The sequence below is a fragment of the Amphiprion ocellaris genome, chromosome 13 (assembly GCF_022539595.1).
Source record: "Amphiprion ocellaris isolate individual 3 ecotype Okinawa chromosome 13, ASM2253959v1, whole genome shotgun sequence".
Classification (NCBI taxonomy): Eukaryota; Metazoa; Chordata; class Actinopteri; family Pomacentridae; genus Amphiprion; species Amphiprion ocellaris.
Genome location: NC_072778.1, coordinates 29,625,169 through 29,641,443, shown reverse-complemented (window position 1 = coordinate 29,641,443; position 16,275 = coordinate 29,625,169). Strand labels below are relative to the sequence as shown.

At 38.6% G+C, this 16,275-nt stretch overlaps 1 protein-coding gene across 1 annotated transcript; it reads right to left on the bottom strand.

Moving 5' to 3' along the window:
• Positions 1-400: 400 nt before the first annotated feature.
• Positions 401-15,884, bottom strand: LOC111566488 (beta-1,3-galactosyltransferase 1-like). The gene is made up of 4 exons (XM_023267103.3): positions 15,635-15,884; positions 8,489-8,672; positions 3,418-3,669; positions 401-2,259 (listed from the first exon to the last, which is right to left on the bottom strand). Exons 1-4 carry the CDS (start codon positions 15,778-15,780, stop codon positions 1,660-1,662), a joined length of 1,182 nt encoding a protein of 393 aa, XP_023122871.3. The 5' UTR covers positions 15,781-15,884; the 3' UTR covers positions 401-1,659.
• Between the last annotated feature and the right edge of the window lie 391 nt (positions 15,885-16,275).

Below are 16,275 nucleotides of genomic sequence, written 5' to 3'. Positions count from 1 at the left end.
GCAGTTCGCAGACTGACTTAATGAACTCCAAACCTATTTCTCACTAGAACTCTCAACAAAATTTTATTCCAATCCATCCAATAGTTGTTTTGATTTTACGCTTGAAAACCAAAAGTGGTAATCTTGTTCCAGCACTAGAAAAGAAGTCAGAGGATCACCCTCATTTTCTGAGGACCATGATTGTCTCTATAAAAAATCTCAAATAGGTATGTAATAGTGGGATATTTGGTGGTGGAGCAAACCAAGTAATGTTACTGTATCTGAGATAAAAGCCACATGCAACTGCTGGTTACTTTTTACTCATATTTCGATGCTTTCCATTGTTCTGGTAATTAACACAACCTCACTTTATAATCTAGCTTTTGTTTACTCACTGTGTTTAAGAGTGCAAAAGATCATCTGTGTGCAATGCAAATGTTTTTTTGGCATCTTAATAATAAAAAAACCCAAAAAAACACAGTTCATTTCACATTATAACAGTTTCTTGTTACATTGCCCTTGCTTACATCATATTTAATTATGCATTTATTTGTCTTTGTGTGGACAAATAAAAGCGCCACCGTATGAATTGCAAATGTTATTCAGCTGATGATTATTTTTGTTATGCCTAATCTGACATAATGTACCAAGAATTTCTTCAAGCTGGTAAAAATAAGTGAAGTGAAATATTGAGATCTCTTTGTGTGCAGGCAGCTTCAGTCTTTCACACTGAAATAACTGATGGCCGTGCTAACTTGTGATTTTGGACAACTCTTGTTTGGTGAGAATTGCTTTCTTTGTCATGAATTGTAAGCTGCAGGACAACAAAACTGTTTTGATAAATGTTCTCCATTCTAAAATCTTTAAATTACTAAGTACATTCAAAATTGCCTGTGCAATTACTGCAATTCAGTTCAATTCAATTTTATTTATATAGCACCAACTGCAAGTCAAATTGTCTCGAGACGCTTTACAGAACCCATATGCCTGACCCCCAGAGCAAGCCAAAAGGAGACAGTGGCAAGGAAAACACCCTTTTAACAGGGAAAAAACCTCGAGCAGAACCCGGCTCTAATGTGGGGGGACCCATCTGCCTGCTGGCCGGGTAGGTTGAGAGGGACAGAAGAGGTAGAGAGGTAGAGATAGAGGGATGGAGGTAGAGGGATAGAGGTAGAGATAGAGGGATAGAGATGGAGGGGTAGAGGTAGAGGGATAGAGGTAGAGGGGGAGGGATGAGAGAAGAGGGGGGTGGGGAACAAGGAACATATAACATACAGTTGGATACAGTATGATAAGCTAGATGATACATACAAAGTACAAGCTAGCATTGAAATTGATTCATAGTTTACTGTAATGTATATGACTGGCATTTAAATATACTACATATATAGCTGGTAGAAAAATTCAAACAGTATGTAGATGAGCATATCAAGTAAAGTGAGGCTTTTGTCACTTCAAGTGACAAAAGCATAAACACATTCTGTAAACCACAGAATGTATTCCTGTCTAAATCTTTCAGTATCAAAGGTCCACATCGCCACCAACAGATAAAAAATATCATCCAGCCAATGACATACAATGTAAACAGAGTGTAGCTTGGACTACGCAGTTACAATGTGTACCACATGCGGTACACTTACAAACACTTCTGCCTGTACATTGTTTGTAAGGCAGAAGTGTTCAACAGCCACTATGTGCTTGAGTCTGATATATTCCCCATACATTCAAAAGCTGGTTAGAATTTTGCAGGATTGTTGTAATGACAGATGTCCAGTAACAGCTGTTTGTAAAAGAAGGCACTGTAGTCCTAAACAAACCACCGTGAGGAGGATCTGTCGGTGTGAGTCCTGCATGTTTCATACACAGACCCACGTACACGTCCTCAATGTACACGGCTTTAACATGTGCAGATGCCTCCAATATCTTCTTGGGTAAATCCAGAGAGAACACATAGCCCATTCCTAGAACATACGGTGGATACGTTGACTCGGGGAAGGCAGAATAAGGTAGGAACCACTTTGAGGTATGATCTCGAAGAACAGGAGCACCTCTGGCCATCATCCCTGTCATGTAGAGACATTTGGGGGCTTTCAGAAGCATGTCGATGAGGTTTTGGACATTGAGAAACATGTCCGAGTCGATCTTCATGGCATAAGTGGTGTTGGGACAATGAGTGCTGAGCCATTCGAACATAACCATAGTTTTAATGGTGAGATTATTGTAGCTGTCCAAGAAGTCACTTTGGAGAATGTCATGATGTGTCCGGCTTTCCTGTAATACCTTAAGAAAGATAGGAGACTGAGCTTAAAGTCCTGATTGACAGGTTTTATTTACATACCCTGCAGATAAGGAGAAATTTTAGCATTTATTTGGAGTTGCATTTAAAGGTGGCAAGACCGACCTTTAAACTCTGGTGTTATGCTCAGATCTACACCAGCCTCTCTGTGAAATATCTTCTTCATTAGTGCTAACAGCTACACTGTCCTCACCATCTTGGCACCATTTTGTCGCCAATTTTGTCTGTTTCCTGCTCAGTGTCAAGCAGTTTGTTTACTGTGGCTTTTAAAAGTTTCCTTTTTGATGGGAGCAGCAGCTGGAAACAGTAGTAGGCAGCAATGATGGTGAAGCACAGCTGTGCATCACAAAACCATACCAAAACTGTAAAGACAACAGGTTTTGGCCTTTCAAGCCAGTATAGAAGCCAGCCTAACAACTTCTACATTGCCCTCATAATGCAGCACACATAGACACCAGTTTAACCAGCTCTGAATCTCTCTAAGTTATGCAATTTATCTATAGAGCCTTATAGTATGAATCCTTGCAGCTATTGAAGACAGGAACAGGTGGACTCCAAAGGATAAGGGATGCCCCAATGTCAACCTTCTTGACAGAGAAGACAGATAGTTTTAGGGAGGAGTTAAGGGAGCCATCGATGTTAAACTGGAATAGCCATCTCTAAACAGAGGTGAGGGTCTACAGCATCACTTATCAGGTAGTCCTGAGCCCCTCCTTGGGCAGTTTTACAAACATCCATGCCCAGAGTACTGTGAGTCTTAAACGGGCCATGAGCCATGCGACTGGAGGATCAGAATAAATTCTTTGGACTCCCCACCAGTCAGTCTATATTGAGGAAACCTCATGTGTGAGAAGGTAATTGTCTTAAAGATCCAAGACAAGATGTCCAATTTCTTCTACTGAAGCACTCAGGATTCAGTAGTGCACTTTGTTTGACTGCAGCTGTAACTTGACATTTCTATCCTTCCTCTGCTCTATCTTGTGAACTTTGTGTAACATGCGCTGTACCTGAATCACTATTTATTCTGCAAGAAGAACAGAAATGTTCTTGGAGTTCCCCCAACAAACCCTCTCTTTCCTCTCTTCTTCGATGGTTAAAGGGATAAAAAGGGACACATGAACTTCAACAATGAATCCACTCACTTGTTCCTGTAGGTCTTCTAATCCATCTTCCTCTTTGGACAGTCCCAGCAAGAAGTAGTGGCTGACCTCCTGGCCCAGCACCGTGGTTTCTTTCCCCCACGTGTTGCGGATTATGTCACGAGCCTCCCTGTTGTGGGGTGCGACTGGGACCATAAGAACCAGAAACGGGCTTTCCTTGAGACATCTGATTGGTTCGTCCACTATGAACTTGTACTGGTGTGGGTAAGCCACAAAGTACTGCAGTGGAGGAACCTGTAAAGGCAGACAAGGTTGTTTTTTGAGAAGTCAGTAGCTTCACATTAAAAACCAAAACATGCTGTAAATCTTTAAGGATGCGTTCAGACAAAAGCTAAGTGAGTGTTTTGTGTTCTTTTTGTCTACTGGGCTGTATTAGGTAGACATACAAATGTGTGTCTGAGTATGTCTCAGAACTCTAAAGTGGTCATATTTACATGCTGTGTGTTGTGCTTCCTGACTAACATTAAAGAAAAAAGTTGCCCCCAAGCAGAACACAAATGGAAACTTTCTGTTCACCTTAAGGAGGCTTAAGGGCCTCGTGAAAATGTTTCACCTCCAATTTAAAAAAACATTAAAATCACACCAGACACCTGCTCAGTGATTTTAGCTACACGACAAACCCTCCCCTGCTTTATATTTAGTCCTGTTCCTTCTTTTTGCTTTCTATGTTTCTTCCAGATAAAGCAGAAGATATTATCACAGATCCGGACTCTACTAATGAGACTTCCTCTTCTAACAAGCTCTGTATCCTCCTGCAGACAACAAATTTAATCTTTATCATGCATGGAAGTAGCAAATGAAATTTAATGTTCTTATTCTTGTTAGAGTATATTTCGAAACCTTTACATTTGCTTTTTACCTAACCCTATGAGCCTGAGACTGTTTACAGGGTAATTTGACTATCTAATGCTTTTATCTTGGTCATTATAAGGAATATATCATACAGACATGCTTTAGGTTGTGTTTGTTTGTTTGTGTTTTTCAGAACAGCCTGTCCAGATCTTCCACCATTTGATATGAAAATAGTTGCAGATTTTTTATATCAGCCTTTATATTGAGAAAAGAATATATTGCATTATGAAATTGTTAGGTTTGTACATGTATGACAGCATTTAAAAGCATGACAGTAGAGATATTTTTCCATAAATGTGTAGATCAGATTGTCTGGAATCTGGAAATATTAGAATCATGATGGTGGGATACGTATGACTTAAAAAATTTGGAAAAAGATGTTCAAACAAATGTCACTACTATCATACAAATAACTTTTGAATGAGAAACTAGTATTATTTGAAAGGATAGACTTGTGTGGTTCCATTCGATATGTACTGTTTTACACTGCAGTAACTCTGTGGGTTAAGCATGTCTGATTTGAGATATTTTACTTTCCTACCATTTAAACTGCCCCAGTTAAAAAATACATTTTAAAAAGCCAGCCATGCCAGAAAATGACATGATGTCAACGACACCAAGTCATTTGCTCATTCAAATGCCAGGCACTGACAGTCAAGATGAACAAAGTTGACACACAGCAAGACTGAAATGCAGATGAATCCTAATCTTAATCATTCAGTTGAGGCTGAATGTGAAATTGAAAATCTTTGCCACATTGAAGGGACCAATTAACCCACAAGGAAAAGAAACACATCCTTCTCATGCAGTGTTGGCTTTGTTTTGCAGAAAACATAGAGATAGCAGCAGGTAAGTTAATTAGCTGTAGTCACTGAATTTCACATTTATTCATGATAATAGTCAGGAGCTTGGTTCACAGATTATTAGTGGCAAACTGGTCATTTTTAGTGTTTGTGTAAACTTAGTGGCCTAATAAGTGTTAGATTGTTTGCTTACTGTGTAGGAGTATAAGTCATATGAAGCAACAATCAAATATGACTGAATCTTATCTCATTCTATGTTGACTTTTTCCAGCTTAAAGGAACCAAAGTAGTTCTTTTTTTTAATCTTTTATCTGTTATCATCATCAGAAGACACGTCAGCTTGGTTGCCAGCTGAGGTGACATTATGACGCTACTCAGTATCTTTTAACTGTGCACACTCATCATGTACCAAGGCTAGAAGTTATTAATAGTTAAATAACATGAAAACCGGATGAGATCAGTTAAAAAAGAATAAAAACAATTCTCAAAGTATGTTTCAATAACATCATTTTTACTTCTTTTTGAGGACATTTTTACACAAATACAAGTAAACGTTTCCCTATAGCGCCAGTACTTTGACTTGTGTAAAATCAAACTTTACACATCTGATTTTAATACCCAGCTGAACTCTGCTGTTCAATATTGCTTCTTACAATGTTGAAATATTTCTAAAATTAGATCCTTTGCATCTACAAAGAACTTAGACACCACCACCCATGCGTCCTTGGATTACTGTCGCTCGCTGAATTCCTGTTTTAACCAATAAACCTATCCAAACTTTACCTGGTCAGAAAAGCTGCACCCATGCTGCTCATTGAATCCAGTCAAAGGATCCACATAACACTAATGTTTTGCTGTTTACATTTAAGGCATGCTTGTGGCTGAAAACAAGTGTGGTGGTGCCAAAAACTGGTCTGTGAATGTACACTGCTTGGTAAAGCTTTGGAATATACACTGCCCGTCCAGAAAAAAAGTTGCACACTAATATTTTGTTGGAACGCCTTTAGGTCTGAGAACAACACACATTCGCCGTGGTATCATTTCAATAAACCTCTGCAATGTCACAGCATTTATTTCTGTCCAGAGTTGCAATCATTTACTGCAAAGATCTCATATTGATGATGACAGAGTCAGACTACTGCGCAAAGTCTTCTCCAGCTCATCTCAAAGATTCTCAATGGGGCTGAGATCTGGACTCTGTGGAGTTCAATCCATGTGTGAAAATGACGTCTCATGCTCCCTGATCCACTCATTCACAATGTGAGCCCCATGAATCCTGGCATCATCATCTTGGAACATACCCATGCCATCAATAAGAAAAATTCCATTGATAGAAAGACCTGGTCATTCAGTATATTCAGGGAGTCAGTTGACCTCATTCTTTGGGAACATAATGTTTCTGAACCTGACCAACCCCAGATCATAACCCAAACCCCCACAGGCTTGTACGGTGTGCACTAGGCATGATAAATGCATCACTTCATCTGCCTCTCTTCTTACCCTGATGTGCCCATCACTTTGGAACTGAATAAATCAAACCACAGTTCAATCTTTATGATCCCTAGCAAACTGAAGTCTTTTTCTGATTAGCCTCACAGATCAGTGGTTTTCTCAGACCTACAGCTGTTAAGTCCTAATCCTTTGAGTTCCCTTTGCATTGTATGTGTGGAAATGCTCTTACTTTCACTATTAAACATAGCCGTGAGTTCTACTGTTGATTCCATCAAATGTTTAAGTGATCTCCAATCATGATCATCCAAGAGTTTGTTCAGATCATATTTGTTCCTCAAAGATGATGGTTCTCCACAATCCTTCAGGTTTTAATGATGCGTTGGACGGGTCTTAACCTGAATTTAGTAGTTTCAGAAGTCTCCTTAGTTGTTTTCTTTGCTTAATGCAGGCCAATAATTTGACCCTTCTGAGGCAGATTAACATCCTTTCCATGACCACAGGATATGTCTTCCAACATGGTGGTTTAAGAAATGAGAAGCTCCTCACTGCATCAGCTAGAGTTAAATAAGTTGTTGCAGCTGAAACATATTCATCACTGCAGTAATCATCCAATGGAAGGCTCTTACCTATTTGCTCAGTTGATCCAGGTGGCGACTTTTTTTTTTGGCCAGGCAGTGCATTATTTGATGGACTGTTATCTTTAAAATATACCCTTAATATGAAATCAAGTCATTTTAATGCTATATCAGCCACAATGTAGAGGATGCAATAACATTTTGGAAAATTGCCTTATATGAGTTAAATTGGTCCGTTAAAGCTGTTTCAGAAGGTAAAAACAACTGGATGGTTGTAATCTAGCTCACAGAGCAGATATATTAATGCAGAGACGTAAGTGTAATTGTGAAAGACATCATTTCTTTGTGACTGACTCAGATGAAAGCAGATGTTGACATAAATCTAGCAGTCTGGCAGCCCTCAATCAATTTCTGGCACACTTTTTTGACATTTAAAAAATGCCCTGTTCATGTCAGCTGACAACTGCTTTGTATCTGGTAAGTGCGACCCTGCATCAAGGGTTGGGGAATTATTTCTCACCAAGGCAGAGGTATGTTTTCAGTGCCATTTGTTACTTAATTAATCAAACTTGGTGGAGAGGTGGAGCATTGCCAAATAAACTATGGTGTAGATCTGAACTTTGTAGTTACTTTAAAAAGTAACAGCAGCAGTAAAACTGTATTTTTACACTATGATGGTTGAATTTTTTGAATTAATCTGAAAATGTCGGTGGACATCTGAACAAAGCACAGATTAATTATGGTCCTGTGTTATGTTGAAAACTCTATGTTTGGTTCACGAGCCATCATTTCTATACTATGCCCATTTTATCTATTATCATCATATATTATTTATTATCTTTTACTTTTTCTTTTACTTCTGTCTTTATGAAGTACTGTACCTTGTTTTTGGAAGGTGCAATGCAAATAAAGTTCTTCGTATTCTAATTATTTTTGCCTTTCTATCAACTTTGTATTCAAAGTCCTGCTGTGTCTGAAATTTGCTTTGCATTCTGCGTGAACACACCATCTGAGAAAATCTCCCACACTGGCATTTAGCAAGAGGCAGCTCACTGGCTGTATGTGCAATTAGCTGAATGCGAGTCTTATTTGATTTCCTGCATTTCAAACTGTTGCATTTTGACACTGAATGACTTCTTAAAAAGAAACATTAAAATGCATTTCTTCTCTAAAGAACATTTTGATGGTAACAGCAGCAGGAAAAAGGAAAACAGAGAACATTAGTGATGTTTTACTGATGACTTATCTAAAGAGCTTCAGATCAGACCAGGGATAAACTGCAGACACATTACGTGCATGGATTTTTTAATGCATTCGTCATTACAGTTGCCTTTGCTTCAAGATGACACAGGGGCTAGTAAATATACTCACACTACCAGCTGAAGGAGTCACATTGTTGTAAGATTGGCTCGGCCATGAGCTTGTTGTCCAAAAGTTCAAAGGCCACGATACTTGGAAGCTTGAATTGTAGAAGATGAACAGTGAAGTTGTCATCACAATGATCAGCGTTAAAAAACACAGCCATTGTCTCAATCTTGTCCATGGAGTCTTTTCACTGCCAACACAAAAGTGGACATCTTTAAAGGCCGTTTAATGGCACACAAGAAGCACTTAACTGCTGCTGATGTGTGGTGGTTTGGAATCAGGAGGCACTTTGTCCTCTTCCTCTCCCAGTAATGGAGGCTTTCCTCATTAACCATAATTGACTGTATGCGGTTGTGTGTTGTGTATTGCTAATTTCTTGCCAAAACTTGATAAACGAAACATGTTTCTGAATACTCTGCATGCTTTGCAAATAAAAAATGTACCCATTAAAGAAATACACAACATATTTTGATTACATCATGCTTCAGAAACATACACAGGAAGTTTTACAAGTAGAAAACAACTGTCGTGACCTTAGACATAATCATTCCACCGTGCACTGTGGAGAGAAATTCATCACGAATGTTTTGGTACATTAATTTTCCTGTAGTTCTCCTGTGTTGAGATCAGCAATGCTTCATAGTCTGTCCTGCTTTTATGCGACACACTATTATGCCGGAGAATTGGGAATCAGTGCAAACAACACTCGAAATAACATCATCAACTAATCCAGAATTAAGCTCACGGGCAACTAATCTGGTCATCGATTTTTAGACTATGTGGATTCATTGTCGTAGTCTTATTTTGCACCCCACAACAGCATTATGAGTCAATTATAACGTAAGTTCTGTGCATATACTGTAAATAAAAGATGGCTGTCACTTTTAACCTGCATTCCTTCGAACAGCCAGCAGGGACGACTCCTCTGGCTGCAAAGAGAAGTCTAATTTTATGAAAGTCTATGAGAAAATGATCCTGCTTCTCTCTTGATTTTTTATCACAGGAAACATTCTGCCATTTACTCCATGAACTTAATCACTAGCGTCAAGTCTTTTTGAATACATGGAATTATAAATTAGATGATAGAGTATGCTTGAAGGCAGGACTACTTTGTGATTAATAAGTCCTCTGGTTCTGTACTCACATCTGCTACTTGCATGTTGCACCTGGTTTCTAAAAAACAAAACAGTGATGGATGAATGCACAACAGTAAACCACAAACCACTGGGACAGCTGCTGCATAGATCTTTTGTATATAATCTGTGGTTCTACCTGATAGTCATCTTCGTGTCTGTTATCACACCTCATAAGGTTAAAGCAGAGATGTTACTGTTACTTCTAGGATGGCGTAAAGCTTGAAATGTTTCTTTCATCACTGATGAGAAATTATCGAAAGTCTGTAGTTTATGCATGTTTAGAGGCATCATCAATGATACACTTTGCCTGAACATTTCTGATATCTTGTAGCCATAGCAGTTCAGATAAATTTCTTAGAATTCTGCAATGAGACTTTCAAGTGTTAACCATTAAATGATTTTTAAATCCACTCAGTCATGTCCAAGATCTATCCATTATCTACAGTCATGGAAAAAATGATTAGACCGCCCTTGTTTTCTTCAATTTCTTGTTCATTTTAATGTCTGGTACCACTAAAGGTACATTTGTTTGGACAAATATAATGATAACAAAAATAGCTCATAAGAGTTTAATATAAGCTGATACCTAGAAATTTTCAAGGGTTTTCTTGTTCATAACCAAAATCACTTAAGTTCTTCTATCGATAGCTATGGCATCGTTCTGCCAAAAACAGCTTTTAGACATTCCATGTTTTCTTTTCTGTTTGTTTTAGTCACATGATAAACACAGGAGTTAGTACTGATTGCATAACCATTGTTTCTGATGACTGCAGCCATGCGTCTCTCTGCTGCTCTCTTGCTCTCCACCAGCTTCTGACATTGTTCTGCTGTCACAGAAGTAATTAGGGCCCGAGCACTGAATGGTGGGAAGACCCTATTGAAACCTATGGGTTTCTTGTTCTTGTTCTTCATCGTCTTTTTTTTTTTAAACTGTTTTTTGAAATGCAAATTTGAAGGCCTAAAACTATTCAAAAACGTGTGAAAATTTGCACACACACCAGGACCAGTGAAAAATTTGATATTTTAGGGGAATTCCGTAGGTGTGATTCAAAATGGCTCCATAGCGCCACCTGTAAAATTTGTAACATCTTCTATGGGCAGCACATTTCACCTACAGCTACCAAATTTGATATGCATATGCAGCACGTCAGGCTGAACAAAAAAGTCAGTGATAGCCATATCCTAAACCTCACAGGAAGTCCACCATTTTGAATTGACTGTTTGAAATTTGATGATTTTTGCTCATTTTCAAGAGCGAACTCCTCTTAGGGGGTAACTGCAAATAGCCAGTACATACAGCAGGCCTTAGTGATTAAAAGTTATCAAAATGTTCTACATAAGTCTAAGGACGTGGTTGTGGCGGCTTCTGGAAGTTTGATCCTTCGCCATGAAACATCAGGTGCTGTGTAAATGCCCTGAACATGCTCCAATCTGCCTGAAACTTTACATGTATGATCAGAGTCCTGCCCTGATCACATCTATATGATGAACTACATTCACAGTCATAGCGACACCTGCTGGCAACAGGAAATGTCATTTTTTACACTTCGATGTACTGTTGTTAGCCCGTTGCCCATATTCATCTCAAATTTAGTGACATAAGCCTAAAGACATTGATGAGGCAGTGTTTCCTCTAGGATTTTTTTCAGCAGCGGCAGGTTCTCTGGGAGCCGTTGCGGTGTGAACAAATCACACTGCAGATTTTACTTTTACGCCCTAATTGCATTTACAACTGTGACATAATGCCTGAAAGTGGTCAGCTGAGTCTTCACCCCTTGACAATGCCACAGTCTGAAGATTTTGACTTTTCGTACAATGCTGTTGCCGTGGCAACGCATTATTGCCATGACAACAAAGTACTTTTTGACAGGTTAGGAATGCTCAAAACCTCACCATAAATTATCACTCACATCACAGTCGACCCAAGGAAGAACACTGTATGCATCTTGGCACTGCATGTGCTATAGCGCCCACTGCAGCATGTTCAACAAGTAGCCCCCGCAGTACATTTCCCATACATCCATGAAATTTTTGAGGCATATAGAGCACATCAGGACACACAAAAAAGCCTCTTGGAGTCATACCCTAAACCCAACAGGAAGTCTGCCATTTTGAATTAAGTTTGAGATTTTGGGTAATTTTTGTCATTTTCAAGAGCTATAAACTCTTCCCAGGTAACTCCAACAGATCTCAAGTTTGGCCAGTTTATAAACCAGGTATTAGTGATCAAAAGTTAACAGAATCTTCCACAAAAGTCTGAGGGTGTGGCCATGGTGGCCTGCAGAATTTTGATACTTCATGAAACATCAGCTGCTGTGTAACTATCGTCTGCATGCTCCAATCTGCTTCAAACTTTACATGTATGATCAGAATCCTACTGTGATCACATCCAGATGCCAAAATACATTCACAGCAAGTGCCCTAGTGCCTCCTGCAGCATTTTGTTAGGGTGAAGAAAAAGTCTCTTGGACCCACACTCTAAACCCAACAGGAAGTCTGACATTTTCAATTAAATGGCAGAGTTGTGGTGTTTTTGGTAATTTAAAGCAATGACTTCCTCACAGGCGATAAATCCCCTGTATGTGCTGCAATCTGCCTCAAACTTTACATGTGCGATCAGAGTCCGGCCCTGATTAATTCCATAGCCCAATACACAGTCACAATGATAGCGCCACTTAGTGGATGGACAGGACCTAGCCTGTACATGCTCCATTCTGATTGAAACTTGACAAATATGATCAGAGTCTGGCTCTCATTATATTCATAGGCCGAAATACACTCTCAGTCACAGTGCCACCTGGTGGACGTGCTTGGATTCACTGCCCAGCAAGGATGCAAGGACCCTTTCAATGCTGCTTGCAGCTTTAATTTTCTTTGTTTTTGGGCTTGTGGTTGTCCATTTTGTGTTTGATGATTTTCCACAGGTTTTCAATTGGATTTAGGTCTGGTGATTGAGCAGGCCAAGGCATGGTTCCAGTGTTCTGGTTCTCCATCCAGGCTTTCACTGACCTTGCCGTGTGACAAGGGGCATTGTCTTGTTGGAAAATCCAGTCATTAGAGGCAGGAAAGAGTTTTCCAGCTGATGGAAGAAGACTGTTTTCAAGAGTAGCCCTTACATGACCTGGAGAAGAAAAATGTTTCCTGCCGTGACCAGCAAGCAATTCGGTAATGCCATTTTTGTTTTTTCTTGGTGTAATGAACAGCTGTCTTGGAGGTCTTCAGTTTTTTTGCTACTGGTCTCTCACTCATGCCAATTTCCAGCAGTGCTAAGACGGCTGCCTTTGTGGCTTTGTATAATTATCTTGTTTTAGGCATTATGTGAGAGCTGACAACTTCTGAGTTGTGCTTACGGCTTGAATGTCAGCTGGAAACCACTCCTGGGATGCGAATTGGGGACCTTCTCGCTGCAAACTGACAGGTTAAAGGCCAGGAAAATCACGAGTGAGCCCATCCACCCCAACCACAGACTGTTCTTGCTGCTGTCATCAGAGTGGCGTTACCACTGCCTAATGGCAAACACAGAGAGGATCCAGAAGGAGCTTCTTTCCCACAGGCTGTCCACCTGCTAGACCTGAAGCAATAGACTCAAGAGACAATCCACCTACAAATCCTGTCCACTATACTGTTTAGTCTTTGCCTTGTATATATATGTATATATATATATATATATATATATATATATATATATATATATATATATATATTAGTGGTGGGACACGATTAAAAAATGTAATCTAATTAATTACAGGCTTTGTAATTAATTAATCGCAATAATTGCAGTTTTGTCAAATAGCAATATTTGACACAATAAGTGAAGTTTTTCAATTCAAATAAAATTGTGGTTGACAGTTGAATCAATGAATAGACATAAACATGGAAAGGAAAATGGGTCATATAGAAAAAAGTGATTTTGATGACTTAAAGCCTGAATTTAGTTGTTTTTTCCACTGTATGGCACATACAATCAGCATAAGTAGTTCAAGGAGCTTCAGAAAGTTGAAAATCCAGATTCATTCTGTTTCCATCTTTTCGGGGTCTGATAAATTATGTAATTTTGATAGTTCTTTTTATAGGAATATCACTTTTTATTTATGTAATTTTTTATAAACAAAAAGTTTATAATTAAGTTATTAAAAGAGAGATTTTTGTTGTTTAGGTTATTCCTCCTCCAAGGAGGCGGAGCCTCGATGGAGTAAAAACTTAAACCACAAAAGTATTTAATTTCTATTTATCTGCATTTTTTATCTGTCTGCTACATTCACATCCATCCATCCATCCATTATCTATACATCGCTTAATCCTCACTAGGGTCATGGGGGGGCTGGAGTCTATCCCAGCTGACTCAGGTGAAGGCAGGGGACACCCTGGACAGGTCGCCAGTCTGTCGCAGGGCTACATATATAGACAAACAATCACTCACACATTCACACCTACGGGCAATTTAGAATGATCAATTAACCTCAGCATATTTTTGGACCTGTGGAGGTGCAGTAATTGATTAAACTTCTAAAAATTCATGTCTGTCATAGTTTCATGATCAGGATGTCTAAGTCTGTGGACATACTGAGGACAGCTGTGTGGAAAATCCCAAATGTCCTGATTACAATAAAAAACATAGTGTTGAAAGTCACGTCTGAAAAACCACATTAGTCAGACTTCTTGTAAAATCCTGTCTGCTCTCAGCATTTAGCTCCAGATGGAAAAGGTATTCATACCTAGTCATAATCACAACAGTTTTTTTTCCCCATGTGACCATACAATACTTGGCCAGACTAGTATATTTTAGAATTTCTACACAGTTCCGTCTTAATTTATTAATCTAGTCAGTGCAGGCCGTGAGCAGTAACTTGCTAAATCTTCTGTGAAAATGTGTGAAAACAAATTGTATTCCTTTCCTTTATTCTGGTTAATTTTTAAAATAATTTTGGTGCATTTGCCATTTTCCTGTCACATGGCTCTTTTGTAAGGTCTGTCGTGTTTGTGGTGAGACAAAGATACTCACTGTGCTGAGAAAAACATGACTCGAAACTGAATGAGGTTTTCATGGTCTGCAATGTGCAGATTAAAATGGAAGTCATTTGTCAACATCTCTTAGATACATATTAAAACTTCTACCAATACTGTGAGTAACACTGATCTAACAGGTGGTAAAAATCGACTGTACAGCACTTAAAATATTAACTCACATACAGAGGAATAAATGTTTATGTCGAAATGTGTACTCGAAGAAAAACATCTAATTTTGTAAAACTTTTGTGTCACTAATATATATGGACACAAGCAATAAAAACAGCAAAAATGAAGCTGAATGGCAACAAATTATCAGAAATTCCTTTACTGCTGTGGCACCTTTTTCAGGAACACAGATATCAGTTAGGAAGAATTTGCAGGAGGCATGTGTAAGCATGTTATCGGCTTTCCTGTGTAAGGGACAGGCAGTGGCATGCTGCTCATGTTGTTATAGAGTTTATATGAGGTAGCTGCACTTATTATCAAAAACCACGTTTTGGTCACATGATAAAAGACGTGCTTGTGTAACAGATATGTAGCACACAAACTTTTCATTCTAAGTGTCACTACTGTCTGAATGTCAAATGCAAATTGCACAAACTTAACTGGTGGGAAAATTAATCAGTTCACTTTTTTTAGTTTCTAAAAATGTGATTATATAAAATCTGAGTGTAATAATACATAAATAAATTGTATCAGTCGAAAAAAATGCTTATTTTCACTTTATGAACTTAAACATTGTATTTTATGTAAACTAATATAGTTAATAACTGGTAGAACTGACATTAATGTGTTTTATTCTGTTGTGGAAACCAAGTGAAAATGCTTTAAAAAACAAAAAAGGGTTAACCATACATCAAAACATAACATTAGCTTTACTGTCTCTACAGTGGACTCATTTCCTAATCACAGGATCTGTTTTAAAAGCTTTCACATTCATAAACCACTGTGAGGTTTCAGCCTTTCATGTCAGAATATTTCAAATAAAAGAAACATCTACACTTACCCTTTGCAAATAGAGTTCTCCGGCATTTTCAAAAGGCAAAGGATGGCTTTGAAGCTGACTGTCTTCAGTTCCAGCAGACAGTGAGTGACAAGGAAGCATGTCTGACTGTTCCACTTCTTTGTGGTTTGTATGACTGAGTCAATCATAGCAGGCTTCCTCCTGAGCAGACATGGACAGATACTGTTCCAGAGGAATAAGATCTGATGATATGCTGATAAACTGATGCTGCTGTGGTATATGCCTCACAGGATTTGCAGATGATACTGATTGCGTTTTGAGTGAACAATCGATAACAAGACTCAACATGCATTCTGACTGAATTCGAGCCTTTGTTGGTACACGTTCAGTGGAAAACAAGTTGCTCTCTATATCTCCTGTTTAAACATTTTCTCTCTTATGTACTCATTTTCTAGCTCATTTTCTGTGTTCAAAGACAGTATAATCTCAAAAATACTATGCAGTCTTTGTTGTATTCAATAAAAAAAATCCTCAAATTAATGCTGTTAATGAAATAAATGCCATAGAAAACTGGTTAAAACACCACACTACCTGAGCTGTGTAAAGAGTCACATAATAATTTCCTCACTGTAATTATTGTAGTGTCTTTAATGTCGACAGTACATCTGAGGATGAAGAATGAA